This window comes from Microcaecilia unicolor, chromosome 8 (genome assembly GCF_901765095.1).
Source record: "Microcaecilia unicolor chromosome 8, aMicUni1.1, whole genome shotgun sequence".
Taxonomy (NCBI): Eukaryota; Metazoa; Chordata; class Amphibia; order Gymnophiona; family Siphonopidae; genus Microcaecilia; species Microcaecilia unicolor.
Window position 1 is genome coordinate 187,837,696 of NC_044038.1, and position 27,726 is coordinate 187,865,421.

Below are 27,726 nucleotides of genomic sequence, written 5' to 3' on the forward strand. Positions count from 1 at the left end.
AAGACTGGGCATCCAAATGCCAGGTAAAATTTAATGTAGACAAATGCAAAGTGATGCATATTGTAACCAGGTACCTCTCTTGTGCAGCCAAGGATAGAACAATCTCCTCCAGCCACAGGCTCCTGGTACAATGAAGAAATAGATGTCCATCAGTAACTTCAATCTTAAGGACTTTTATTCCATGCAGGTTTCTAGTACACAGTTCCAACAGCAGCATAGCACATACCAGGATTCAATACAGGCTTACAGGCTCCAGTCTGGGCTCTTTATCCAGTGCACAATAAACAGTAATTCAATTCCCAAGACAAACAGTTCTTTCAGTTCATCATCACAATTCAGTCACCAAGCAGCATTTTCTACCTTCTATCCTCTTTACCTTCAGGAGAGTTCAATATTTTAGGGACTCCTTCTACCCAAGGGTTTTCCCCTGCATCAGCTTCACAGTGAATTCAATACTTTTGGGACTTCCTCTCACCCAAGGAATTTCAGCCTGCTTCAGTACTTTAGGGATCTCCCTGCCCAAGGGTTTTCAGCCTGCAAATACTTTAGGGACCTCCCTGCCCAAGGGTTTTCAGCCTGCAACTGCCTCTCTCCTTCTGCTTCTCTCTCCTGAACTGAACTCCTGGGATTCCTTCCCACCTGCCTAATCAATCCCTGGCTTCAGCTACCACAACCAATCTTTCTCCTTCCATTAGCTTCCTCACACCCAAACCAGCTGAGTTAAGCATTAGACTAATGAGACCAATGATGAGCTCCTGCACACAGGGTTTCCCAACTCTCTTTCCGCCTAGTGGCAGCCACTCTACACAACCTGCCAGCTTACACCCATGTCTTCCCTGATTGCAGCTAGGAGTCCAGTCCGGGTTCTTCATCTCACCCTCTAGCTCCTTGCCTGCAATGCCTTCTGGGACTTGTATTTCAGACTGAAACTGCCTTAACCCAACTATCCTTGAAGTGACTTTATCACATACCTCCCCACTTAAGAAATTGCGAGTCCCTTTGGGACCTTCCCAGGGATTCGCAATTCTCGAGAGGGCCTCACTATCTTCAGACCTCATGGAGATTCTGGCCCAAGCTACCAGCTTCTGCTCCCAGCATCTAGCTCCCAGCCTCTGTTCCCAGCATTCGGCTCCCAGTGTCCAGCTCTCAGCATCCTGCTCCAGATCTCCACTCCAACTCCAGCTTTTCCCTCCAGCTCCACCGCATTCACCCTGTAAAGCCAAAAAAAGAAAGAGACCCAAGTGCGATATCTTTACACTGGTCCCCCTTTCAAGCCAGCCCGGTCCACTCCTCATCTTCCCCACTTCTCGTTATCCAGCCTTGGCCCCCCTAGGTACCTCTTACCTGAGGCATCCAGGATTTAAGCATTTAGGCCACCATGACCAGACTCTCCGGCTTGCATGGATCCATGTTCAGTCCCATCTGGGAAAGTCATTTGTAACCAGGTACCTCTCTTGTGCAACCAAAGATAGAACAATCTCCTCCAGCCACAGGCTTCCGGTACAATGAAGAAATAGATGTCCACCAGTAACTTCAATCTTAAGGACTTTTATTCCATGCAGGTTTCTAGTACACAGTTCCAACAGCAGCATAGCACATACCAGGCTTACAGGCTCCAGTCTGGGCTCTTTATCCAGTGCACAATAAACAGTAATTCAATTCCCAAGACAAACAGTTCTTTCAGTTCATCATCACAATTCAGTCACCAAGCAGCATTTTCTACCTTCTATCCTCTTTACCTTCAGGAGAGTTCAATATTTTAGGGACTCCTTCTACCCAAGGGTTTTCCCCTGCATCAGCTTCACAGTGAATTTGATACTTTTGGGACTTCCTCTCACCCAAGGAATTTCAGCCTGCTTCAGTACTTTAGGGACCTCCCTGCCCAAGGGTTTTCAGCCTGCAAATACTTTAGGGACCTCCCTGCCCAAGGGTTTTCAGCCTGCAACTGCTTCTGCTTCTCTCTCCTGAACTGAACTCCTGGGACTCCTTCCCACCTGCCTAATCAATCCCTGGCTTCAGCTACCACAACCAATCATTCTCCTTCCATTAGCTTCCTCACACCCAAACCAGCTGAGTTAAGCATTAGACTAATGAGACCAATGATGAGCTCCTGCACACAGGGTTTCCCAACTCTCTTTCCGCCTAGTGGCAGCCACTGTACACAACCTGCCAGCTTACACCCATGTCTTCCCTGATTGCAGCTAGGAGTCCAGTCCGGGTTCTTCATCTCACCCTCTGGCTCCTTGCCTGCAATGCCTTCTGGGACTTGTATTTCAGACTGAAACTGCCTTAACCCAAACTATCCTGGATGTGACTTTATCACACTATTGGGAAGAATAATCTGAATCATAGTTACCTGATGCTAGAGTGCACCTTGGGGGTCAGCACCCAAGAAAAAGATCTAGGTGGTGTTGTAGATAATACACTGAAATCTTCTGCCCAATGTGCAGTGGTGGCCAAAACAATTAAACAGGATGCTAGGAATTATTAGAAAAGGGATGGTAAATAAGACGAAAATACTATAATGCCTCTTTATTGCTCTATGGTGCAACTTCACCTTGGGTATTGTGTTCAGTTCTGGTCATTGTATCTCAAAAAAGATATAGCAGAATTAGAAAAGGTAAAAAGAAGCGACCAGAACATTCTGGTTGCTCTTCTTTGAACCTTTTCTAATTCTGCTGTATCTTTTTGAGATACGATGACCAGAACTAAACACAATACCCAAGGTGAAGTTGCAGCATAGAGGATGGAACTCCTCTCATGTGAGGAATGGCTAAAGGTGATGACTTGGAAGGGTAAGTAGGAGGAGGGGCCCTTACACCTTAGTGAGTAGTAGGATGTCTGGTCCTGTGCCTGAATGCCTTCTGGAAGAAGAGGTTGCAGCAGGAATGAGTTTGGAGAGTGACTTGATGGCATCAATTCTCTTCTTGATAAGGTTGGCAACCTCCTCCATCTTGCCTCCATCAAGTCACTCACCATACCATTCCTGATGCAACCTCTTCTTCCAGGAGGTACTCAGATGCAGGTCCAAGGATACCGTACAACTCTTTATGGTGTAGGGGCCCTCCTCCTACCCACTCTTCCTGTTCAGCGTAGAGCTCTCCTGCCCAAGGCAGCAGAGAGCTCAGAAGTCCGTCAGCTCCTCACTCAAAGCAGGGGACAAGCATTTGTTTGGCTGCTGGAGAACATATCCACAGTACAATTAACTGTGCCAGATGACGTACCTGTAGAGAGGCTGGATTTTTTCCAGGAAAGGTGGTCCCTTTTAACCTCAGACCAGCAGGTTCTCAAAATAATCTGTATGGGTTACACCCTTCATTGGCAAAAGATTTTCTCGAAATTGTCCCCCAATTATGTCAAGGCTAAGCTCTCAGCACAAGGAATTTCTTCTACATGAGCTCTCTTCCTTTTTACAGGCTAATGCAGTTGAGCCTGTTCCACCAGGAACAGAAAGGGAAGGGATTTTACTCCAAATACTTCCTGGTCCCTAAGAAGATGGGAGGATTCCGTCCTATCCTAGACCTTATTTCCCTGAAGAAGGATCCGTGCATAGAAAAGTTCAGGATGGTTTCCCTAGGCACCTTAATACCCATGATCCAGGAGAAAGATTGTCTTTGCTTTCTGGACTTAAAGGATGTTTGTACCTACATTCTGATACATTCCAGCCATAGGAAGTATCTAAGATTCACATTAGGGAAACACCACTACCAGTATCGACTTTTGGCCTTGCATAGGCTCCCCTTATTTTCACAAAATGTCTAGTAGTAGTCAGTGTCGTTATGCAGAATGGGAGTCCATGTGTTTCCATACCTGGACAATTGACTGTAAAGATCACATCAAAGGCAGGAGCTTAAGAAGCCAAGTCAAGAACTATTTGGGTGCCTGAGCTACTATGGCTTCTTGTTAACTACCCAAAGGCCCATCTATTTCCTGTCCAAAGATTGGAATTCACAGTAGCCTGCTAGACATTTTTAGGCCTGCGCCTTTCTTCCATAGCAGAGCGCAGATGCTCTAATCTATTTTTTCACTTCAGGTCTACCCGAGCCAGGAGGTCATAGTTCAGGTGTTGAGATTGTTGGGCTACATGGCCTCCACCGTCTGTTTCACCTATGGAATGTCTCCACCTGAGACCATCCCTGTGGACTCCCATCTTCTGAATGGTCACCGGGAACCTAATAGATGTTATTGTTGTCACTCCTGCAATGCAGGAGCCTGTCTCATGGTGGGCAATTCAACCTAATTTGATGCAGGGGCTTCCATTCCCAGTTCCTTCTCCCCAAAAGACGTTGACGACAGATACAACCATTCTGGGGTGAGGAGCTCATGTACATGGGCTCCACACTCAAGGTCCTTGGTCCTCCCAGGAGATGCAATTGCATAGCAATCTCCTGGAACTACGTGCAGTATGGAACACACTATAAGCGAACACACTATAAGCTTTCGGAGATCAGCTCATGCACAGAATTGTTCTCATCCACATGGACAACCAGGTTGCTATGTACTATATGAACAAGCAATGAGGCACTGAATTGTACCTCTTGGGCATCTGAGCACAGTATGGAGCTCAGAGCTGCATATCTGACCGAGAAGAACAAGAGTCTGACAGGCTGAGTAGGGCAATGCAACCACACTAGTGATCACTCAACATGGGTGTAACATCCACTTGCTATTCATTGAAACAGCAAAGTTTCTCAGTACTGCTCCAGACTGAGATCACACAGCAAAGTAGTCTAGGATGCCTTCCTCCTTCACTGGGGGACAGGTCTTCTGTATGTGTATCTGTCTATCTCTCTAACTCTTCCCCCTTTCCCTCTAAGTTCCCCCAACTGTTCCCTACCATACATATACCTCATTATACAACAATATCACTTTGTACTCATCCATACTATGTATGTGTTCAGACCGTAATCGGCTAACGCCGTTAACGGTTATATGTAAGCCACATTGAGCCTGCAAAAGGTGGGAAAATGTGGGATACAAGTGTAACAAATAATAATAATAAAACTCAAGCAGGACAGGAGGACTATGATCCTCATCACACCCTATTGGCCAAGGCAGATCTGTTTTGCTCTACTTCTAGAGTTGGCCTACAGAAATTTGTGGAGGCTGGACTGTTTTCCAGCCCTCATCACCTAAAATAAAGGATCACTTCTGCATTCCATTTTCTAAACCCTGGCCCTCTGCTTAGATGTTGAGAGGCTAGCAGTTGACTCTCTCCACTTGCATGATGGTGTCTCCCTGTGTCTTGTTTCTTCCAGAAAAGATTCCAGTAAGAGGTCTTATAATTTTAGATAGAAGAGTTTCGCCATCTGGTATGAGGGCAGGGCTCTAGTTTCCTTTTCCTGTCTTACACAAAATACTGCATTTGTTATTCTGGTCTCAAGAATTGTTAGTGTTCAGTTCCGTGCAATTGACACTTACCATCAGCATATGGAAGGTAAGCCCATCTCTGTACAGCCTCTTGTTGTTGGTCTAGAGGTTTGCTGTTATCTAAGCCCCCACTCAAACCTCCCACAGTGTCATGGGATCCCAGTGTCATTGTCATCAAACTGATGAAAGCTCCATTTGAGCTACTTTTGATGCCTGCTACCTGAAATTTTTACCTGGAAGGTTTTATTCTTGGTAGCGGTCACTTCAACCCACAGAGTTAGTGAATCCTAGGCTCTAGTAGCTGATCCACCTTAGACAAGATTTCATCACAACAAAGTAGTTCTTCACACGCATCCTACGTTCCTTCCTAAGATCGTGTTGGAAGTCCATATTCAGCAATCAGTTCTGCCAGCATTCTTCCCAAAAACTCATGCCTATCCCAGTGAAAGCACACTGCACACTTTGGGACTGCAAGACAGCCTTGACCCTTCTATCTGGAGTGAACTAAAGCTCAAACAGTCCACCCATTTTTTTGTTTCTTTTAACCCTAGCAGGATTGTGACAATCATTAGTAAATACATGTTATCCAGTTGGCTAGCAGACTTCATCTCCTTCACTTTTGCCCAGGCTGGGCTAACTCTGGAGAGTCATGTTTGGCTTATAATGTCAGAACGTCAATAATCCAAATTGTTTCTGATACAGTAGCCAATGAGGTAAGAACTGCCTTTTGATTGTCCATATACACTCAGTATTTGCTTAATTCAAACAGCCATTATATAGCTATGCCATCTTAAATGAACTTAAAGTACAGCAAAACATCACAGGGAAAAAAAAAACTCCACTATTTTACAATAATTTAAACAGTGTAGTTCAAACCAACAATGCAGAGCTGCTGTTCTAGAGAAGAGAAATCTGTTTCACTTGTCTAGAACAGCAGCTTTGCTGTTTCAGTTTAATGGCCACACTTCATTTTGCATCAGGGAATTCACAAGCACTTTGCAGTAAACTGACTACTTTCATGCTGCGGGGGGGGGGGGGGGGGGGGGTTGCTGACCGTTCAAAAATCTTCAACGTGCATAAGTGATCAGGCATTTTTGCACTACCTTAGTATTTTTAAAAGAAGACTGCCCATTCTATCACTGTGTTTATATCCCAGGGTTGCATTTTATCAAGATGAAATATCCATTTCTGTTTAATTTGGTGCAGAATTCTTCACAACAGGACCTTCTGCTTATAGCATTGCTACATGATATACCCTCAGCTACTGCACGCCATTTTCTTTTTTGTTTGCAAGTGGAACCATTTACCTGAGGGCTTGAAGACCTCACCCTCCCTATCTCAATTTAAAACAGATTAAAGAACTTATTTTTTTCTGGAAGCTTATGGGCGTTAACTGAATTTGCATGGAACACATATGGCACTAATAGTGTTTTTCTCTCCCATTGTCTTTTCCTCTCAGCTATTGTTGATCCTCCCTTGACTCTATTGTGTCAGTCCTCTCGATGTCTTAGTGTGTTTTTAGTTTGTTTTTCTGTCCCCTCTAGATTGTAAGCCACCTAGACACAAGTTTGATAGGTGATTAGAAAGTCTTTAATAAACTTGAACTAGATGTTTCCATGGCGTTTGGATGGCTACAGTTGCTGCAAAAACTACACATTGTAAGATACACAAATATGATGCATCTCATCGCAGTGAAGGACCAGTGGTGCCATCATCTTTCTGGTATTCAAACAATGGTGATATTCAATTAATCTCACTTTCAAAGGGCTTGAGGTTTGACCTATAAACAATAATCCTATATAATAATTCTCACCTCCAACGTTCTAATCGTCTTGCTGACTCAGACCGTGGCTCCTTGGTCTGCTAGGCTCCATAGATCAGGCTGACGTCACAGCCGGAGGAGGAGCTTTAACGACAACACAATCCAAGGCAGGCTGGAATCAGCAGGCAAGGGAGATAGAGTGTGATATTATATACTTGACTATGGTCTTTCTTTCGTATTTCTGGAACATAGACCATAGAAATCTATCTGTCCCTATCCTTATGTTCCAACTGCTGGAGTTGCCGTTGAAGCCCATTCCAGTCTATTTGTCTTCTCATTTGTGGGACACAGACTGTAAAAGTCTGTCCAGCACTGTCCTCATGTTCCAGCCACTGAAGTTACTGTCTAAGCCTTTTCAGCCCATCCTAAACCAGATTGCCATATATGAGACAGACAATACAAGTCTGCCCGGTATCAGCCCTAGTTCATCACAGCCAGAGTCGTCATCAAAGCGTCACTTGACACATCCATACACATGCAGCCATTTAAGGTTAGGTTTTTTATAACTTCCATTTTCTAATTAAAGATCCTCTGTGTTCATCCCATGCCTTTTTGAATTCCGTCATCATTTGTGTCTCTACCACCTCCTTAATGGAAGACTTTCCACATTTGTGCTGTTAAATCAAGGAAGAAGAGGAGGAGGAGACAGCACTCAAAGAACTTAGTACTCGGCTGGTGCAGGTGCAGCTTACACTTCCACGGGAACCCCACAGAACTGCTTCAATCCCCGTGGGAACCCTGCAGGAACTGCTTCTGTCCCTACGGGAACTCCACAGAACTTCTGTCCCTGTGGGAACCCCGCACAACTGCTTCCGTCCCTGCGGGAATCCCACGGGATCCGCAGGATTCTCGTGAACCCCGTTCCCGTGCAGCTCTCTAGTTTAGAATGCAAGAGAGCCTTGTTCTTCTATCTGGAACAGACTAAAGCCCATAGATAGTCCACACAGTTTTTTGTTTCTTTTGACCACAACAGAATGGGAGCTGCTGTTGGTAAATGTATTCTCTTGAACTGGCTCACAGACTGCATCTCCTTTACTTATGCCTAGGCTGGGCTGACTCTGGAGAGCCATGGTTGTTTCAGTGGCTCACCTGAGATCAGGCACCATAGAGAAGATGTGTAAAGCTACTACATGGGTTTCTGTCCACATATTCACATCTCATTGTTGTTGAATAGAATTCCTGATGAAAATGCCGATTTGGTCAGATAGTTCTTCAGAATTTATTTGGTGTTTACAGTCCAACTCTACCTCCCTAGGCCCATTTATTTTAAGTTCCAGGCTGTTTCAAGAAATTGTTTTATAAAAATTAGTTATGGTTCCTGTATTGTTCTTTAGACCTTGTCTGTTAAAGGTCATTTTTCCCCTATACTCTTTTGGGAATCCCATCAGTCAGACTACCACATCCTTCTTATCCTCAGAGAAAGCGGTTACTCACCTGTATCAGGTGTTCTCTGAGGACAGCAGAATGCTTATTCTGACGGCCCTGCCTACCTCCCCTTGGAGTTGTATTCTGTCAGTTATTATATTGAACTGACCTGCTCCCATGCAACACTGATGGGTGAGAAGATGTGTGCATGCATGGCAAACTATTTCCTAAGACTTCTGTAAAATTAGAATGCTCAAGAACATCTCTCCGCCAAGGTTCCATCAATGACATCACCCATCGGTCAGAATAAACGTCCTGCTGTCCCCAACTTCGAGACACTATCAGAGGACACCATCTCCCAAACGCTCAAAAGATTTGCCAAATCTCATTGCAAACTTGACATATGTCCAAATAACCTTATGACAACTGCTCCTCAACAATTCATAACAGACTTAACGAAACACTTGAATTATATGTTACAAAATGGACTCTTCCCAAAGGAGAAAGGAAACATTCTACTCACCCCCATACCCAAAGACACAAAGAAAAGTGCCAGTGAACTAACCAACTACAGTCCAGTAGCATCCATACCTCTGATAACCAAGCCTAACGGAAGGGTTGGTGACCAAACAACTCACAAACTATTTAAATAAATTCTCAATACGCCACGACTCCCAGTCAGGATTTCGGTCTAACCACAGAACTAAAACAGTACTAGTCACTCTCATGGCCAAATTCAAACAAATGATTGCAACTGGAAAGAACATACTACTTCTACAATTTGACATGTCAAGCGCTTTCGATATGGTTGATCATGGAATACTACTACATATCCTTGAGTACTTCGGAATTGGAGGCGACGTTCTCAATTAGTTCAAGGGATTCCTAACCACACGATCATACCAAGTGACATCTAATTCAACCACCTCAGCCACATGGACACCTGAATGCGGAGTCCCACAGGGATCCCCCCCTTTCACTGTCTCTATTCAACTTAATGATGATACCCTTGGCCAAACCACAACCTCAACCTCAACCCATATATATACGCAGACGACGTAACGATTTACATTCCATTTAAACAAGACCTAAAGGAGATTTCCAATGACATCAACCAAAGTCTTCATATCATGCATTCATGGGCGGATGCATTTCAGCTGAAACTTAATGCTGAAAAAACCCAATGCCTAATACCTCTCAACATAATAAGAACAAATTTACCGCCATTAATTCACCAAATCTGAACCTTCCAATTTCGGATACCCTAAAAATTCTTGGAGTTACCATCGATCGACACCTAACACTCGGGAACCACGCGAAAAACACAGCCAAGTAGATGTTCCACTCAATGTGGAAATTAAAAAGAGTAAGACCTTTCTTCCCAAGGACTGTTTTCCGTAACCTGGTACAATCAGTGGTGCTCAGTCATCTAGACTACTGCAACGCACTCTACGCCGGCTGTAAAGAGCAAATAATCAAGAAACTTCAAATAGCCCAGAATACCGCAGCCAGACTCATATTCGGTAAGACAAAATATGAAAGTGCTAAGCCCCTATGAGAGAAACTACACTGGCTCCCACTTAAAGAACGCATCACGTGCTCCCTAGTTCACAAAATCATACACGGAGATGCACCAGCCTACATGTCAAATCTGATAAACCTACCACCCAGGAATGTCAAAAGATCATCCCGCACATTCCTGAATCTACATTTCCCTAACTGCAAAGGTCTAAAATACAAACTAATGCACGCGTCTAACTTTACTTACTTGAGCACACAGTTATGGAATGCATTGCCGCGCAACATTAAAACGATTTACGAACTAATGAACTTCTGCAAACTATTGAAGACCCATCTCTTTAACAAGGCATACCACAAAGATCAACCAATATGAATATACACTACTCCTCCACATATATTCAGAACTGTCTTATAATAGTTGCTTGTTATACTACTATCATGTTTTATCATTATCATGTTCCCAAGATCCTTCTGTATCACTAATTGTCTATCTTCTAATATATGTCCACTATTCATGATGTATTGTAAGCCACATTGAGCCTGCAAGGAGGTGGGAAAAAGTGGGATACAAATGCAATAAATAAATAAAATAAATGATCTGTTACAGGTGAATAACTTTGCTTTTGGGAGACAGTATCTGAAGGGAGAGATTATTCTTTGGTTTTATAATCATAAGCCCTCACGCCCCCTTTTTTATGTTTAAAAAAAAGCACAAAGGATGTTACATTTTGCAATAGACTATATTAAACTGCCCGATATTCAGCCAGGCATCAACATTGAATATCTGATTCTCATCAGACACCTGTTGGTCACTGGGAATTATGTGAGTCCTGGCTGATATTCAGTTGAGACTTACATAAGAGGATGATCAATTTCCACCCCATCCCCTCCCCCAAGCAAAGTGTCTGCTCTGAGACTCACCCTCCTTGCCCCCCCCCCCAAACACCAGAGACCATTCCTGAAATACCTCTCTCTCCTCCGCCCCCCCCCCCCCCCAAGCCTACCATTGTATTTCTTGGTGGTCTTGTCACGATTGTGCCCATGTTTCATGCTCTCATTCATTTTGCCACCTGGTGGTCAGACCTGGTGGCTGTGATGGACTGTCTGTTTGCTGTTCCCATGTTCCAGAAATCATTACGGTCCAGTCCGGATCTTCCAGACTGTCTTGGGATTTTTGGAATTAAGCAGCACCCTTACCTGGTGACCTCCCTGGTATTTTGCCTTTATTAATCACCTGGAAACTTTCTAGTTTGCCTTTGCAACAGAGGTCCTCAGAAGAGTTTTCATCTGTGAGATTTTGTTGTAGTGCTAACCTTGCTGCTTTCAGTTTCAGCTAAACCCTGCTTGTTTCCTGGTTTATTCTACTGTTTCCTGCCTGCCCAAGACCCTGCTTGTTTCCTGGTTTATTCTACTGTTTGCTGCCTGCTCAAGACCCTGCTTGTTTCCTGGTTTATTCTACTGTTTGCTGCCTACCCAAGACTCTGCTTGTTTCCTGGTTTATTCTACTGTTTGCTGCCAGCCCAAGTCCCTGCTTGATTCCTGGTTTACTACTGATTGCCGCCAGCCTATAGACTCTGTTTGGTTCCTGGTTTCCCTTCTGCTTTGCTGCCTGCCAGTAAGACTCTGCTTGATTCGTGGACTATTCTCCTGCTTACTGCTAATTGCTTCTGTTCCAGTCCAGCTGCTCCAGTCCAGCCTGTGCCCGTCTGTATGGGGTCCGCTTTGCTGCCTGTTTGGGTGGTTCTGCCGCTGCCGGTTATCGGTAGTGGCCCAAGGGCTCACTTTTCCTGACCAGTGTGATAGACTGTGACAGGTCTAGTGGTCTGGGCAGGAGCAATCCCCAGTCATTTCTGCCCCTGCTGGCTCTGGCCCCAAAATGGCTGAAGTAGCCTCTTGTGGAAATATAGCAGCCCATTTAAATCACTTTGAGTCATATTTTCAAAGCACTTAGCCTTCCAAAGTTCCATAGGTTTCTATGGAACTTTGGAAGGCTAAGTGCTTTGAAAATATGCCGCTTTGTATATTGACCTGTAAGAATATGAAAATGCTTTTCTTTTGGGCTATGATCTTCTAAGACCATTGCCTAACCCAGTTCTTCTGTGAGAGATCTCTATAAACTCTCGCTGTACCTACTAAATTGTTAACCCCATTCGACAATTGTTAACCCCACTCGTTACCTTGCAACCTCCCCCATTGTTCCATGAAAGCCACACTGAACCTACCAATAGGTGGGTAAACGCAGGATACAAATGCAATAAATAAATTAGCTGTATGTTGAGAAGGAACTTGAGAATGTAGAGGTGTTTTTCTTAGTTTTTACATTTATAAATCCTGATGAACTGTTATTGGACTTTATTTGAAACACTCTAATAAAAATCGTGTCTGTATGTATAAACCCAAAGATTTGACATACGAGTGTCATTAAACATTTTTCTCAAACTTTTTAATTAGTGTATTTGTAAAATATTTCCTACAACTCTGTTTGCATTGCTTTGATTGTTGTGGTTCCACATTGACTTCTGGTAGTATTCAGTTTTGACTAGCTTTGACAACATATACTATTTTCCTTCCTTTATGTAAAGTTGAAAGTACATGGGCTGTGAAACCCATATGTACTTATCACTACATTTAAGAAGGGCAGTTTTATTAATCAAGCCAACTTACCTTGGTAAATACTGTACCTTTGAATACGGTCCTCTCGATCAATTTATTCTTAGGGAAATTTAATTTATTGAATCCTGTAAGCAAAAACTGTACATAGTTTTCTTGTATGTGTGAGAAGAGAAGCTGAAAGGTTAAGTGTGGTATCTGCCAGATACCCAGAATTGGCACAAGTGTGTTTTCACTACTGTGCATTACTTTTTTCATGCCTCACATTTTGTTAACATTCTTCTTTGCAGGTGGATCAGATGAATAAAATTGTGGAAGTTTTGGGAGTTCCTCCCAACCATATGCTGGACCAAGCACCAAAGGCCCGGAAATATTTTGATAAGCTTCCTGATGGGGTTTGGGGCGTCAAGAGAAACAAAGACATGAAGAAGGTACTGTCCCACAAAGATTTTTCTTCCTTTTACCTGTTTGTTTGGGCTTCTGGTAGCTGTGTTGATAGTTGAAAAAAATTATTCCCTTATGACAAGTAGATATTAATGTAAAGTGGGAGAAAACATGCAAGTGTTTGAAGGAATATATCAGTTCAGTAAAAATGGGAATTTTGATGCTTATGTATTTTAAATGGTAGCAGTTATATATCAAAATACAGTGCACTCCATTTAAGTGCACGTCGGATAAGCGCATGCTCTGTTTAACTGCATGCCTTACTTCAGTCCCATTTTTGGTGTCGTCAATTTCTATGGGGACAAACTTCAGTTTAGCGCACCACTGATAAGTGTAAGATTTGCTTATGTGCATGGTTTAAGACCACTCCTCTGCAGGGAAGACTCCGCATAAGTGCGTGCACGGAATATGGAAGCCAATTGATGCATGACAACCAACAAGGTTTCAAATTTACCACCCCTTTACCTGCCACAGGCAGAATAAGCAAAAGAATGTTGTTAGAGTGTACACTGTAGTCGTCATCGCGGCGGAAGTGTAAGACTTTAACACTGGCTGAACGAATAGAAGTTCTTAAAAAATTAGAAAGCAAACAAAGTCAAGCATCTATTGCTAAAGAATATGGTGTCAATCCCAATCAAATTTCACGTGTCTTGAAGCAGAAAGACCAGCTTCTGGAAGACTGGCAAAACAATACAAATCCACAACGGAAACGAAAATGGCCGGGAAAAGCTGAGGAGGTAGAAGATGCTCTTCTTCGGTGGTTTTCTCGAGTCAGGAGCAGATAGTTTCCTGTCAGTAGTCCACTGCTTATGGAGAAAGCTAACCAGCTAGCTGAAAGTCTTGGACTAACTGAATTCAAAGCCACTTTTGGATGGTTGGAAAGATGGAAGGAGAGGAACAACATAAAATTCAAGAAACAGCATGGTGAAAAACAAAATGCTGATGACTTTGGTGCTGAAAATTGGGTTGTTTCAGTTCTTCCTACCATCTTGAACGAGTTTGCACCTCGTGACATTTTCAGTGCTGACAAAAATGGTCTCTACTGGTGAGCGATTCCTGATGGAACACTTGCATTCAAACATGCAGAAACTACTGGCGGTAAAACGTCAAAGGACTGACTGAAGATCCTCCTTTGCTATAATATGGATGGGAGTGAGAAGTTGGAACCTCTTGTCATTGGAAAGAGCAAACAGCTCCGTTGCTTCAAGAAAGTTAAGCGACTTCCTGTCATACGAGGCTAATGCAAATTCATGGATGACTGTGAAAATTTGGAAGCAGTGGCTAAAGAAGTTAGACACTAGAATGCAGGCACAAAAACGTCAGATTTTGTTGTTTTGTGATAATTGTGCTGCACACAGGGATGATGTCAGGCTGTCTAACGTCAAGGTGGTCTTCCTGCCACCAAACACTACCTCTCTGATCCAACCTATGGATCAGGGCATAATAGCCAATTTCAAACAAAATTATCGGGCTCTTGTGCCAATCAGCTGCTTTGTCTAAATAACTGGCTTAATGACTAATTCATTTGTGTAGTCTATGGTGGCAGTTCTATAACTTGGTGCCTCAAATTAGGTGCCCTACTCTGACAGCCCCCTCTTCTCTTTGTGCTCCTTCTCCCTGCTCCTCTTGGCCCTCAGCCTTGACCACTGTAGTGATAGCATTCTGTGTCTCACTTGGTCACAAACCTCTCTCTCTATTAGGAAGTTCTTCAGCTTTGTGGAGGAGTAGACTAGTGGTTACAGGACCAGGCTGACAACCAGCAAAGACAGGTTCAAATCTTGCTGCTGGTCCCTGTAATCTTGGGCAAGTCACTTAATCTTCCATTGCCACAAGTACAAAATTAGATTCTGAATGTGTAAAGTGTATTGTGTGTGGTATGCTGGCACATATGCTCGTGGAAAAGTCCATAGTCTGCTATTGAGACAGACATGGGGAAGCAACTGCTTGCCCTGGGATTGGTAGCATGGAATGTTGCCACGATTTGGGTTTCTGTCAAGTACTTGTGACCTGGCTTGACCACTGTTGGAAACAGGATACCGGGCTAGATGGATCATTGGTCTGACCCAGTATGGCTCTTATGTCTTATGTTTCATTGGTTATGGTATTCATTGTTCCCAATGCTAAAAATTATTGGAGACAAAAACAAAATTTGATTTTAATTCACCTGGGGACAGCGAAATAGCTAGAGGGGCATAATCAAATGGGGACGACCATCTCTAAGGGCGTCCATCTCTAAGGACATTCCGACGAAGGGGCGGGGCAACCCGTATTTTCGAAACAAGATGGACGTCCATCTTTCATTTCGATAATATGGTCGGGGACGCCCAAATCTCAACATTTAGGTCGACCTAAGAGATGGTCAACCTAAATGTTGAGATCGTCAACCTTAGAGATGGTCGTCCCCGGTTTTCAGCGATAATAGAAACCGAGAAAGCCCATCTCAAAAACGACCAAATCCAAGGCATTTGGTTATGGAAACTAACAACTTATAGCAGCAGCTTCAGAGAGCATTTTCCATCTCACAGATAGGCTGCAGAGAATACCTTCTCCTGCTTTAGACTTAGCCTGGCCTCAGAATGACATCCTATAGTATATCTCCTATCAAACTGAGCTCTCTTTTTCATCAAGCACTGCCATTTCCTCCCCTCACCCTCCCCACTGACAGTTTGAACTTCGTGGGTGTGGCTTGGATCTCTTTCAGGGAGAGAAAACTAACAACTTATAGCAGCAGCTTCAGAGAGCATTTTCCATCTCACAGATAGGCTGCAGAGAATACCTTCTCCTGCTTTAGACTTAGCCTGGCCTCAGAATGACATCCTATAGTATATCTCCTATCAAACTGAGCTCTCTTTTTCATCAAGCACTGCCATTTCCTCCCCTCACCCTCCCCACTGACAGTTTGAACTTCGTGGGTGTGGCTTGGATCTCTTTCAGGGAGAGAAAACTAACAACTTATAGCAGCAGCTTCAGAGAGCATTTTCCATCTCACAGATACAGTGTTGCCAGGTGGGCGGTTTTACCGCCCAATTGGGCGGTTTTCCGCGCCCCGCCGCGGGAAATTTTTGCCCGCGGCGGGTTGCGGTTTTTTGGGCGGTTTTTAAGGCTTCCGGGCGGCTTTTTGGGCGGCTTTTTGATTTTTTTCGGCCGCGGGGGGCGGGGTTAGTGACGTTTTTGGGCGGGGTTAGTGACGTTTTGGGCGGGGCCGATGACGTGAGAGGCGGGGCCGATGACGTGGGAGGCGGGGCCGATGACGGGGAGGCGGGGCTGATGACGGGGAGGCGGGCCCGATGACGTGGGAGGCGGGGCTGATGACGGGGAGGCGGGCCCGATGACGTGGGAGGCGGGGCCGGTGACGGCGGGGGCGGGGCCGGTGACGCGGGGGTGGGGGTGTCAGGGGCGGGGTTTGTGTTTGGGCGGGTTTTGGGCTGGTTTCTGGCCCGGATTGGGCTGGAAAAAAAATTTCTACCTGGCAACCCTGCACAGATAGGCTGCAGAGAATACCTTCTCCTGCTTTAGACTTAGCCTGGCCTCAGAATGACATCCTATAGTATATCTCCTATCAAACTGAGCTCTCTTTTTCATCAAGCACTGCCATTTCCTCCCCTCACCCTCCCCACTGACAGTTTGAACTTCGTGGGTGTGGCTTGGATCTCTTTCAGGGAGAGAAAACTAACAACTTATAGCAGCAGCTTCAGAGAGCATTTTCCATCTCACAGATAGGCTGCAGAGAATACCTTCTCCTGCTTTAGACTTAGCCTGGCCTCAGAATGACATCCTATAGTATATCTCCTATCAAACTGAGCTCTCTTTTTCATCAAGCACTGCCATTTCCTCCCCTCACCCTCCCCACTGACAGTTTGAACTTCGTGGGTGTGGCTTGGATCTCTTTCAGGGAGAGAAAACTAACAACTTATAGCAGCAGCTTCAGAGAGCATTTTCCATCTCACAGATAGGCTGCAGAGAATACCTTCTCCTGCTTTAGACTTAGCCTGGCCTCAGAATGACATCCTATAGTATATCTCCTATCAAACTGAGCTCTCTTTTTCATCAAGCACTGCCATTTCCTCCCCTCACCCTCCCCACTGACAGTTTGAACTTCGTGGGTGTGGCTTGGATCTCTTTCAGGGAGAGAAAACTAACAACTTATAGCAGCAGCTTCAGAGAGCATTTTCCATCTCACAGATAGGCTGCAGAGAATACCTTCTCCTGCTTTAGACTTAATCCTACCCACCCTACCCCTCTACCCACCCACCCCTAGAGTGAAATGTCTTATATAACCTCCCTATCAACCCACTCATTACTTTACCTCACCCATTTCTATTCTTCTATCACCTTCTCCCACTACTCCAACCAGAGTTACACCTAATCACACTGACCACCCTTCAACATCTTCTGTCCTTCTGTGACTGTTCTCTTGTGCTTGACTGCTTAAATATTTTAAATTTAAATGCTTTACTTTTTGTCTATTAGATTGTAAGCTCTTTGAGCAGGGACTGTCTTTCTTCTGTGTTTGTACAGCGCTGCGTACACTTTGTAGCGCTCTAGAAATGTTAAATAGTAGTAGTAGTAGTAGTATGGGAGGAGCCAGCATTCGTAGTGCACTGGTCCCCCTCACATGCCAGGACACCAACCGGGCACGCTAGGGGGCACTGCAGTGGACTTCAGAATAAGCTCCCAGGTGCATAGCTCCCTTACCTTGGGTGCTGAGCCCCCCAACCCCCCCCCCCAAACCCACTCCCCACAACTGTACACCACTACCATAGCCCTAAGGGGTTAAGGGGAGCACCTACATGTGGGTACAGTGGGTTTCAGGTGGGTTTTGAAGGGCTCACATTTACCACCAGAAGTGTAACAGGTAGGGGGGGGGGGGGGGATGGACCTGGGTCCGCCTGCCTGAAGTGCACTGCACCCAATAAAAAAGCTCCAGGGACCTGCATACTGCTGTGATGGAGCTGGTTTTGACATTTGAGGCTCGCATAGAGGCTGGAAAAAATGTTTTTTAATATTTTTTTTGGTTGGGAGGGGGTTAGTGACCACTGGGGGAGTAAGGGGAGGTCATCCCCGATTCCCTCCGGTGGTCATCTGGTCAGGTCGGGCACTTTTTTGAGGCTTGGTCGTGAAAAAAAAGGGAGCAAGTATTGGCAAAATGCTCGTGAGGGACGCCCTTCTTTTTTCCATTATCTGCCGAGGACACCCATCTCTTAACCACGCCCCCATCCCGCCTTCTGTACACTGCCGACACTCCCCCGTGAACTTTGGTCGTCCCTGCGACGGAAAGCAGTTGAGGATGCCCAAAATCGGCTTTCGATTATGCCGATTTGGGCGACCCTGAGAGAAGGACGCCCATCTCCCGATTTGTGTCGGAAGATGGGCGTCCTTCTGTTTCGAAAATAAGCTAGCTAGTGTACCAGAATGTAGCTCACCTACAGGTACTACTGAAAAAGATTTCATCTAAATCCAGAAAAAACATATTCAAGGCAGCCACGTTTGGTGCTTAATTGATGCACGTCTCTCTATGCACAAGCTTATAGAATTGTGAAGAAATTGTGTTCTTTTAAGGAAACTGGAATCAAAGTTATTGGTTGAATATTTAGGATCAATAAAAAATGTAGACAACTATGTGTACGTGCTACATTTATTTTACACTCAGACCATACGATTTATCATGCGATTAAAAATTTTAATCAATTGCAGCCCATCTATATACACACACACACGGACACAGCTGTGTATTTCTAGAGAGTGCATATAAAAATATACATATGTGAAAAATATATGTGTATACACAGATGGAAAAGAGTATATCCTATTGTGGCAAAAATACCCAGGAGTCACATTTATGGGTTTTGCAACTGTTAATAAGCCAAAATAAAGTGAGTTTTTAAAAAAAATGTATCCTTGTAGAATCAAAATTAATATTTAAAATTACACGTGTAAGCCTAAAATCTTTTAGTAGCCTCCAGAGCTTTCTTGTGTCCACTTTGGGCCAGATTCTATATATGGCGCCTAAAAAATCTGCGCAGAATACACTTAGTCAATATCATTTCGCCTAAATCTGCGCACGCCCATTTACACCAAAGAAAATCTGGCGTAAATCCTGGCATGTAGATTTAGGTGGACTGCGCCGTATTCTATAACTACACATGTAAATTTTGGAACAACCATAAACACTCCCCTTTTGAACTGCGCACATCACCATTTAGGTGCAGTTCATTATAGAATACGCTTACTGAGTTGTGCACTAACTTGCAATTATTGTCAATTAGTGCTCATTATTGCTTGCTAAGTGCTGTTAAAAACACTGATTTGCTTGTTGAGCCAATTAAGTTACATGCATGGTTTTAGACTGCACCTGGATTTTGGCGCACAAATCTAGGCACCATATGTATAATATGGCCGTGTGCAGCCTTTACATGGAAAAGGTTGGAGATCACTGCTTTAGAGTCTTTAAAACAACTCTTCATTCACACAATAAATGTTTGAAATGTGATCGTCTGTGCTTCTTCGAATCATATGTTTTGGATATGCTCTAAGGTTGGTGGATTTTGGACTTCCTATGTGTGAAATCTAGAGTTGTACCGAATTGCATATTTTACTATTCTGTCAAATACAAATAGTGAAAAAAATTGTTCGGCTGAATACGAATACTGAATATGAATAATGAGCATTGAGCTGTAACATAGCAATGTGAAATCAGAGATCTTTATCACAGTATAGCTCCAGATTTTATGTATTTGAATTTAAATCGCTATTCGGCCGAATATGAATAATATATTCAGGGCACTATTCAAGGCCAATCGATACAAATATTCGGTGCAGCCCTAGTGTGAACATTGCATATATTTGAAATTGGCAAGTGCAGGCTACATCCGGACTTCTTTCTGGCCGATATTCCATTATATTTCCATTGCCTAGGGGACACGTGGTTGCATAACCTCTGAGACCATTTATACATACCTTTTTTAGCCTCAAGAGATCAGACTCATTCTCTGAGATCCCAGAAGTCTTTGCAGTGAGTGCATGCAGATGAACTCTCATCAACTGGGAGATAATTGTACATGTGGCAGCTCAGTGCAGAAGACTTGACCACACTCATCTTGCTGCTGGACTGTAGTCTGCTTCTTAGTATTGCTTAGTTTTTTAAAAGTTGATAAGGGAGTAGGGATGCCTAAACTAACATAAAGGGCCTTAAAATTATTTGGTATATTTTATGCTATTAGGGTTCTGTTTACTAAGCCATGCTAGTGACTTCCACACATCTTTGCTGACATAGTCCCTGTTAGCTTGTGTTTGCTTCTCACTGAGCTGAAATTAAATTGTATAGTGCAGCCACTTGCAGATGAAAATACTCTGTAATGATAAACCTCCCTCTTGTTCTCTTAACTGGAAAAATTGCCTATAAATTTTAAAAAATGTTGGTTCTAGGGCTTTAAAAACTAATTTTAATCTGGGGCAAAACAAGCTAATAACTAATGTTTGTGTTTTTAATTAAATGAAATAATTTGTATAAATTAATCTTCAAATATTCTTCTTTCTTTAGTTTTAAGTGACCAACTTGGAGGCATATTTTCAAAGCACTTGGACTTACATAGTAATCTATGAAACTTTGTAAATCTACATGCTTTGAAAATGAGCCCCCAAATCTCCCAGCAAAATAGAGTTCACTTACCTTAATAGGCCTTCTCAGCACACCTTCCTGAGCATGTAGGATATAGGGGAGCATGGTGTCAACCAGTGTCATTTTGATAGATGGTCCCAGCAGAGCAGAATAAAATGGGGAATCTTGAATGCCAATCTATAAAGCAAACACTGTTCTCTATTTGAAAAACACTGCTGCTTGCCTAAATTTCACCAAAATGCATCTGGATGACTCACGAGACTTGTAGAATAATGGTATCTTACCAGATTTAGGTATCATCAAGGGCAGTAATTTAAATTTTTTACTCTGTGTGGCATTCAAAATAAGCAAATAGAATGTTACTAAATATTAGAAGAGAAATGGAGAATAAAACAGAATATAATGCTTCTGAATCTTTCTATGGTACAACTATACCTTGAGTTTTGTGTACTGTAATTGTCATCTCAAAAAAAGACATAGCAGAATTAGAAATGTATAAAGAAGGGTGATCAAAATGATAAAAGGAATGCAACAGCTCTCTTATAAGGCTAAAGAGGTTAGGATTCTTCAGGTTGAAGAGGTCTTTAAAATCATGGTTAGAGTAGATAAATACACTTTGAAGTAGTTCAGAGATTAGAGGATATGCCATGGAGTTACTAAGTAGTACACTTCTAAAACAAAATAGAAAATATTTTTTCACTTATCACATAACAAAAGCAAGTCTGTCCTGATTATGGAAAGGTGGATCTGAATAGACTGGAGTAGGCTTTGTGGCAGATCCTGCAATTGGGAAGTAGGACCAGAGTCAGGTAGGCTTCTGTGGTTTGTGATCCGAGAATAGCAGGGACAGATTTCTTTATTTCCACAATTTCTAGACCACATTATCCTCAGTACTAGGCGGTTTACAACTTAACATTCATAATTAAAATCCAATACATAGGTATAACATAAAACATTACGGGCCCTGTTTACTAAGCTGCGCTATAGGCGTGCTAGCGTTTTTAGTGCTATAAACGCTAGTGTACCTTAGTAAACAGAGCCCTACAAAAACAAAAAAAAAACAGCTTTAAAATATTAAAACACCAAATGCATTAATGTCATAGCTAACTTCCATAATAGCAATAACTCTTCAGTTTTAGCATCATTTTAGGTCTTGTACTTTCATTAAAAAGCTTGCTGAAACAAGTAAGGCCTTAAGAAACTTCCGGAATTGTAAATTATTCTTCATACTGCGTAGATCCCAAAGAAGCAAGTTCAACAACAGATTAAGAACAAATGTGCATTTTTTGTGTTGCATTCATATGACAGATCTCAGAGGGGGAAGGTAGACACCTTAAAGTTGATATTGAGTAACATGTCAGTTTGCAACGTTGTTGGATTGCAGGTTTAATCAGGTATTGGCAAAGAATATGACTATGCTGCAACCAAAATTATAAAACAACTCTTCCTTCATTGTGTGACTGCCCTATTTGTGGTGCCAGTTATTTGATCATGATGGAGTGTAATCTGCATAGAGTGACAGATGTGGCTCTGGCACCTTATTAGGCAAACTAGATGGACCATTTGGGTCTTTCTGCCATCATATGCTATGTTACTGTGTAATTGTTGTAGGTGGGTTAAAAAAATGGCTTAAACAAGTTCCTGGAGGAAAAAATCCAGAAAGACTTATTAAGGTAGCTTTGGGGAAAGTCGCTGCTTATCTCTGGAGTAAACAGCATGGAATCTGTCTACTTTCTATATCATGTCAAGTCCTTGTGATTTGGTTTGGCCACTGTTGGAAACAGGATGCTGGGCTTGGTAGGCTTTTGGTGTGACCTAGTATGGCAATTACATTCTTTTGGCACTGGAGGGGCAGGAATGAGTGGGGATCAATTCTGCCCCCTTAATACACCTCATGTTTTACGAGGTAAGCCAGAGACTAAATTGGAGAACAGGAGGCTTCCTGAAGGGAGAGATTACTTGTTGTTGTGAAGGGGTAGGGCTGTGTGACTATAGTTCTTCTAATTTATGCACAGGTAGGCCTGTTTGGAGAGGGTAGCTCACAAACTACCAAGAAGGTTTTACAAGGGAGCATTTACAGGACCTTGTGGTCCTTTAAAAGTTGATGACCCTGAGTTGGGACTGCCATGCTTTTTGTTGAGGCTAGGAATACATGAAGTTCACAACCCCAATAACACTAAAACTTTGCAGGAACCTGCAATAGAGAGAGACTGCAGCTTATTAAATCCTGCAAAGTTACCACAGCTTAAGAAATATTCACTCATATTTGTAAGATTATGCTAACTTGACCCAAGTTCCCATTGCATTTGGTTTTATGGAACACTAATTTTGTTAATCTTTTCTGTACTTATATATTCTCTATAGGAGTACAAGCTACCAGGAACACGGAGGCTTCATGACGTGCTGGGTGTGGAGACAGGAGGACCTGGGGGGCGCAGAACAGCAGAGCAGGGCCACTCACCTTCAGACTATCTGAAGTTCAAGGATTTAATCTTGAGGATGTTGGACTACGACCCCAAAATAAGAATCACTTCATTTTATGCACTTCAGCATAACTTCTTCAAGAAAACAAGTGATGAAGGGACTAACACCAGTAACAGTAACTCTACTAGTCCTGCCATAGACCACAGTCATTCTGTTAGTACAACCAGCTCTGTGTCAAGTTCTGGTAAGATACTGACTATAGTTTGATAGTTCTTATTTAACCTCCTGAACCTTCTTCATACCCAGTGACTTTTATTAACAATTAGACTTGGATTCTGTACCTTCTCACTAATCTTCACTGGCTTCATTTTAACCATATTTATTGAAAATGAATGTTCAGTCTTGTAGATTTTTCCTCAACATATGATTTGTTTATTTACTAGAAACCCTCTCTGGGTTTCTTGGGAACTAGGGACTGACAGCTGAGCATGGAGCCTGCTTAGCTGCAACTTGAGCTCCCAGATATGTGACCATGATTGGCAGAAGGAGAAGCCTATCCCCTGAGGAGCTCACTGAACCAGCAAGTGGTATGTCTTATCAATGATATTATATAACCCAGCCAGACACACCCTTGCTGATTCAGGCTATCCCAGCTACTTGCACTTCTTCCATGCTAATTCTTCCCTACTTGCTTCATACTTGATTTCTGTCTCACACCTAATTCCTGCACCATAGTTGGTTTCCGCTGTACCAGTGATTCATATTCTACATCTGGTTATTGATTCTGCCTGGTACCTGGCTTGCACGATTTATCGGTTAGGAGGGATAGAGAAGGCAAAAAAAGTGGAAAAAGTAGCTCTGTATGTCTAATATAATTTTAAATAATCTGAAATGCAGGGGGGGGGCATGGGGACAAGAGGAAGATCATGAGAGAGTCTATGACACCTCCATCCACACAGATGTAATCTACAGATATCCAGCACAAATGGAGAACTGGACAGAGATCTGACCTATGGTATTGTAAAGGTGAAATGAAGAGAGATGTGAAAATAGTGTCTGACTTCTGAATACCAGTTGTGGATTGAAGTTTCTCTTCTGCAAGTCTGGAAAGTAGAATGATGATTGTGGATGCCTTACAAGGGACTTCATTCAAACAAATAGTGGTGGAATCCAACAGGGAATGATTGACACTGGATCTAGTACTCACAAATGGAGAAAATATGTCTAATGTCTGAGTGAGTGCCCTCTTGGGATCTGCTTGCAGTGCAGTGGGTTGAGCACTGTGTGATGCCAGCTGGCTGCACGAATACTGCTGCAGACTTATTTTGCCCAATATGCAACAGGGACATATTCCAGAGCCACAGCTTCTATTCCACATGGAGTTGTCCTGCGATGGTCTTTTTCCTGCCATGGTCGAGACCGTTTCAGTGGGAAGAGTGGGTCATTTTAGCCTCACACCACATATTCAGTGGTTATGCATGGGTGTTACAGATCACTGTATAGAACATAGTAGATAGCGGCAGATAAAGACCTGTACGGGTCCGTTCAGTCTGCCCAACGGGAAACTCATTACATATGGTATGTGATACTTCATATGTATACCTGGTCTTGATTTGTCCTTGCCATTTTTAGGACATAGACCGTAGAAGTCTGCCTAGCACTGTCCTTGCTCTAAAATTTCTGATGTTTATTTATTTATTTGTTGCATTTGTATCCCACGTTTTCCCACCTCTTTGCAGGCTCAATGTGGCTTACAATACATCATGAGTAACAGAAATACATGAAAAAGTATACATTTAGTGATAACTGAAGGATTTTGGGTAGCATTATAATGATAAAACATGATAGTATATTAACAAACATATTAAGAAGTATTTAAGAAATATATAAGAGTTGTATAAGAAAGTATACATTTAGTAGTAGTTACAGGATGTTAACGTTGAAGCCCCTGAAAAGCTCCACTCCAGCCCATCCAAATCTATTCAGCCACGATCAGGACACAGACAGTAGAAGCCTACCCAGCACTGGCCTTGTTCTCCAACTTCTGAAGCTGAATCTGTCTAGCCACGATAGGAGCACAGACCATATAAGTTTGCCCAGTACTGGCTTTGCTTCCCTATTACTGGTGTTGCTTCCTAATCTCCGCTAAGCTTCTTGGATCCATTCCTTCTAAACAGGATTCCTTTGTGTTTATCCCATGCATTTTTGAATTGTGTTACCAATTTCATCTCCACCAACTCCCGCTGGAGGGCATTCCAGGTACTACCACCCACTCCGTGAAAAAATACTTCCGATATCATTCCTGAGTCTGCCCCCTTTCAACCTCAATTCATGTCCAACGCCTTCCCACCTTTGGAAAAGGTTTGCGGATTAATACCTTTAAAATATTTAAACATCTGTATCATATTAGCCCTATTTCTCCTTTCCTCCAGGGTATACATGTTTAGGTCAGTAAGTCTCTCCTCGTATGTCTTGCAACGCAAATCCCATACCATTTTTGTTGCTTTTCTTCTATGGGTTACACCCCTCTCTCTGCAGCCTAGCATCCTTCTGGCCATGGCAATCACCTTGTCGCATTGTTTCGTCACCTTCAGATCCTCTGACACCATCTCCCAAGGTCCCTCTCCTGACCTGAGCTTACCAATCTGTCTCCTCCTATCTGGCATATCTCTTTTGCATTTCTGCACCCCAGTGCATCACTCTGTACTTATTGGCATTAAAGATTAACTCAATACAAATATAAAGATACCCTATTAGTAATAATATACTATTATTTTAAAATTTTTAGTATATTTACTTGAATAATATAATGTGAGGTGCTCAGAGTGAATAAGTGTCTTGTGTCAAAGGTACTGAAACCTATTCAGTGCTCTTAATATATGACTATTGTTTATAGTGGATTAAAGACAGCTGTATCTTCTTTTCCTTGCTTCCTGGATCCATCCTCTGCTACCAAATGTTTATAGTGGAGTCCATGGTCCCCTCTGATAACTACCTAGTCTCAGGGAAGGGCTATAATATATGGGAATTCCTTCTGTGATATATTTCTACTTACCATAGGAAATATACCATTTGGACTTGTGGGGCAAATAGGGCTTCTGCCTTCTTACACCCACCCAAAGATACAGTGAACAGAGGAAACAGAGAGGACAGAGACTATGTTCCTTCGAAGGGGAAAGTCTTTATTACTTACCAAATTAGGTAACAACAAAGCAATCAATCAGTAACAAATAACAATTTGTTATGAGAGGGAGAGAGACCACTGTGGTAAAGAGTCACTCAGTTTGTCATCTCAGCCTCTGACTAAGCATAATACAACAGCCACTTATATACTCTTTTGTACAATTCATTGGTCATCAATTCCCTCCCAAAAATCATGCAGTTTGCAATTTCAGCTAATTTCTGTCTTACTTTATTGTTTACATAAAATGGAAAACACTATCTGAATGTTATGGAACACAGAACACAATATCTAAATGTTTATGAAAAACAGAAGTCCAAGGTTTCTTTCACAGAAGATTGCAGTCGCCACTTTGCTACATGAATCTTTCCAGAACTCAGGTCTTAACGCTATTTTGTCTAGCCACCTCAAAACATCTTCGCTTTCAAACTGTAAATGCATTCTTAGTGTCCTTGTAAATGTAGAGTCAGCGGCGCCAACTCTGTCAGAGGAGGGGAAGAGCGCTCCTTGCTAGATCAGCATGACCTTGTATTCACAGCTTTCACAGCTCTTGGCAAAAATACAGAAAATGCAGTTCTTAGGCATTTTGAGCTTTTAGCTATACAATTCATGGGTCATAATGGACTTGTCAGTGGTCAGAAAAGTGCAAATCAATTCACCATCATTGCACCTAGTGCCCTACTTCTATCCACTTGTGGAACAAACTAGATGTCAATTAGTGGTTTACCAGTCTATGAACTGAACTTTAATCAAGACTTGCGACCCAAAATAGTCTCAGAAAGAGTAATCTCTGAAAAAGTCTGTAAATCTGCTAATGTTTTTCAATATCCCAAATGCAGCATGAAAAATAACAACTGGAACCAGTTATCTGGAGGTACTGCAGCAGATGCTGGATAGAGAATTCTTCAAGATTCTTCTCAAACTTTGGCATGAGGTGAATAAAATATGTATAGAAGTTAGCCCAACTGCCCTGCAGGAAGTAATAATGAATAAAGGATGCATTTGCTACTGCGCATGTGTCAGCATCTTGGTAAGGCAGGGAGGAGAGCAGACATGGATTGCCCTTCCCTGAAGATAACCATAGAATAAGTTTCATAGAAAGGTTCTCGAATTTAAGGTAATATTATTTTATAATCTGTTTTAAGCATAGCATGGGGGGGAGGGGGAGTAATTAAGATTTTTTGCTTGGTTTGCAGAGTCTGTTCTCCTGATGATGCCTAGTTTGGCAAAACGCAGTTCTGTGTCGGAAACAGAAGGGGAGTTTGTACTAACTTCTGTATGTATTTTATTCACCTTGTGCCAAAGTTTGAGAAGAATCTTGAGGAATTTTCTACCAAGCATCTGCTGCAGTACCCCCAGATAAGTGGTTCC

General features: G+C 42.8%; 1 protein-coding gene across 6 annotated transcripts in view; it reads left to right on the forward strand.

Annotated features, from left to right (window-relative positions):
- The window catches only part of LOC115475628 (dual specificity tyrosine-phosphorylation-regulated kinase 1A-like), a 521,782-nt gene that overhangs the window by 406,318 nt on the left and 87,738 nt on the right, over positions 1-27,726 (forward strand). For all 6 annotated transcript variants that reach the window (XM_030211502.1, XM_030211505.1, XM_030211507.1 and 3 more), the window contains 2 exons: positions 12,979-13,119; positions 23,115-23,418. In XM_030211502.1, coding sequence (XP_030067362.1) covers positions 12,979-13,119; positions 23,115-23,418 — 445 coding nt within the window. The remainder of the gene's footprint in view (positions 1-12,978; positions 13,120-23,114; positions 23,419-27,726) is intronic.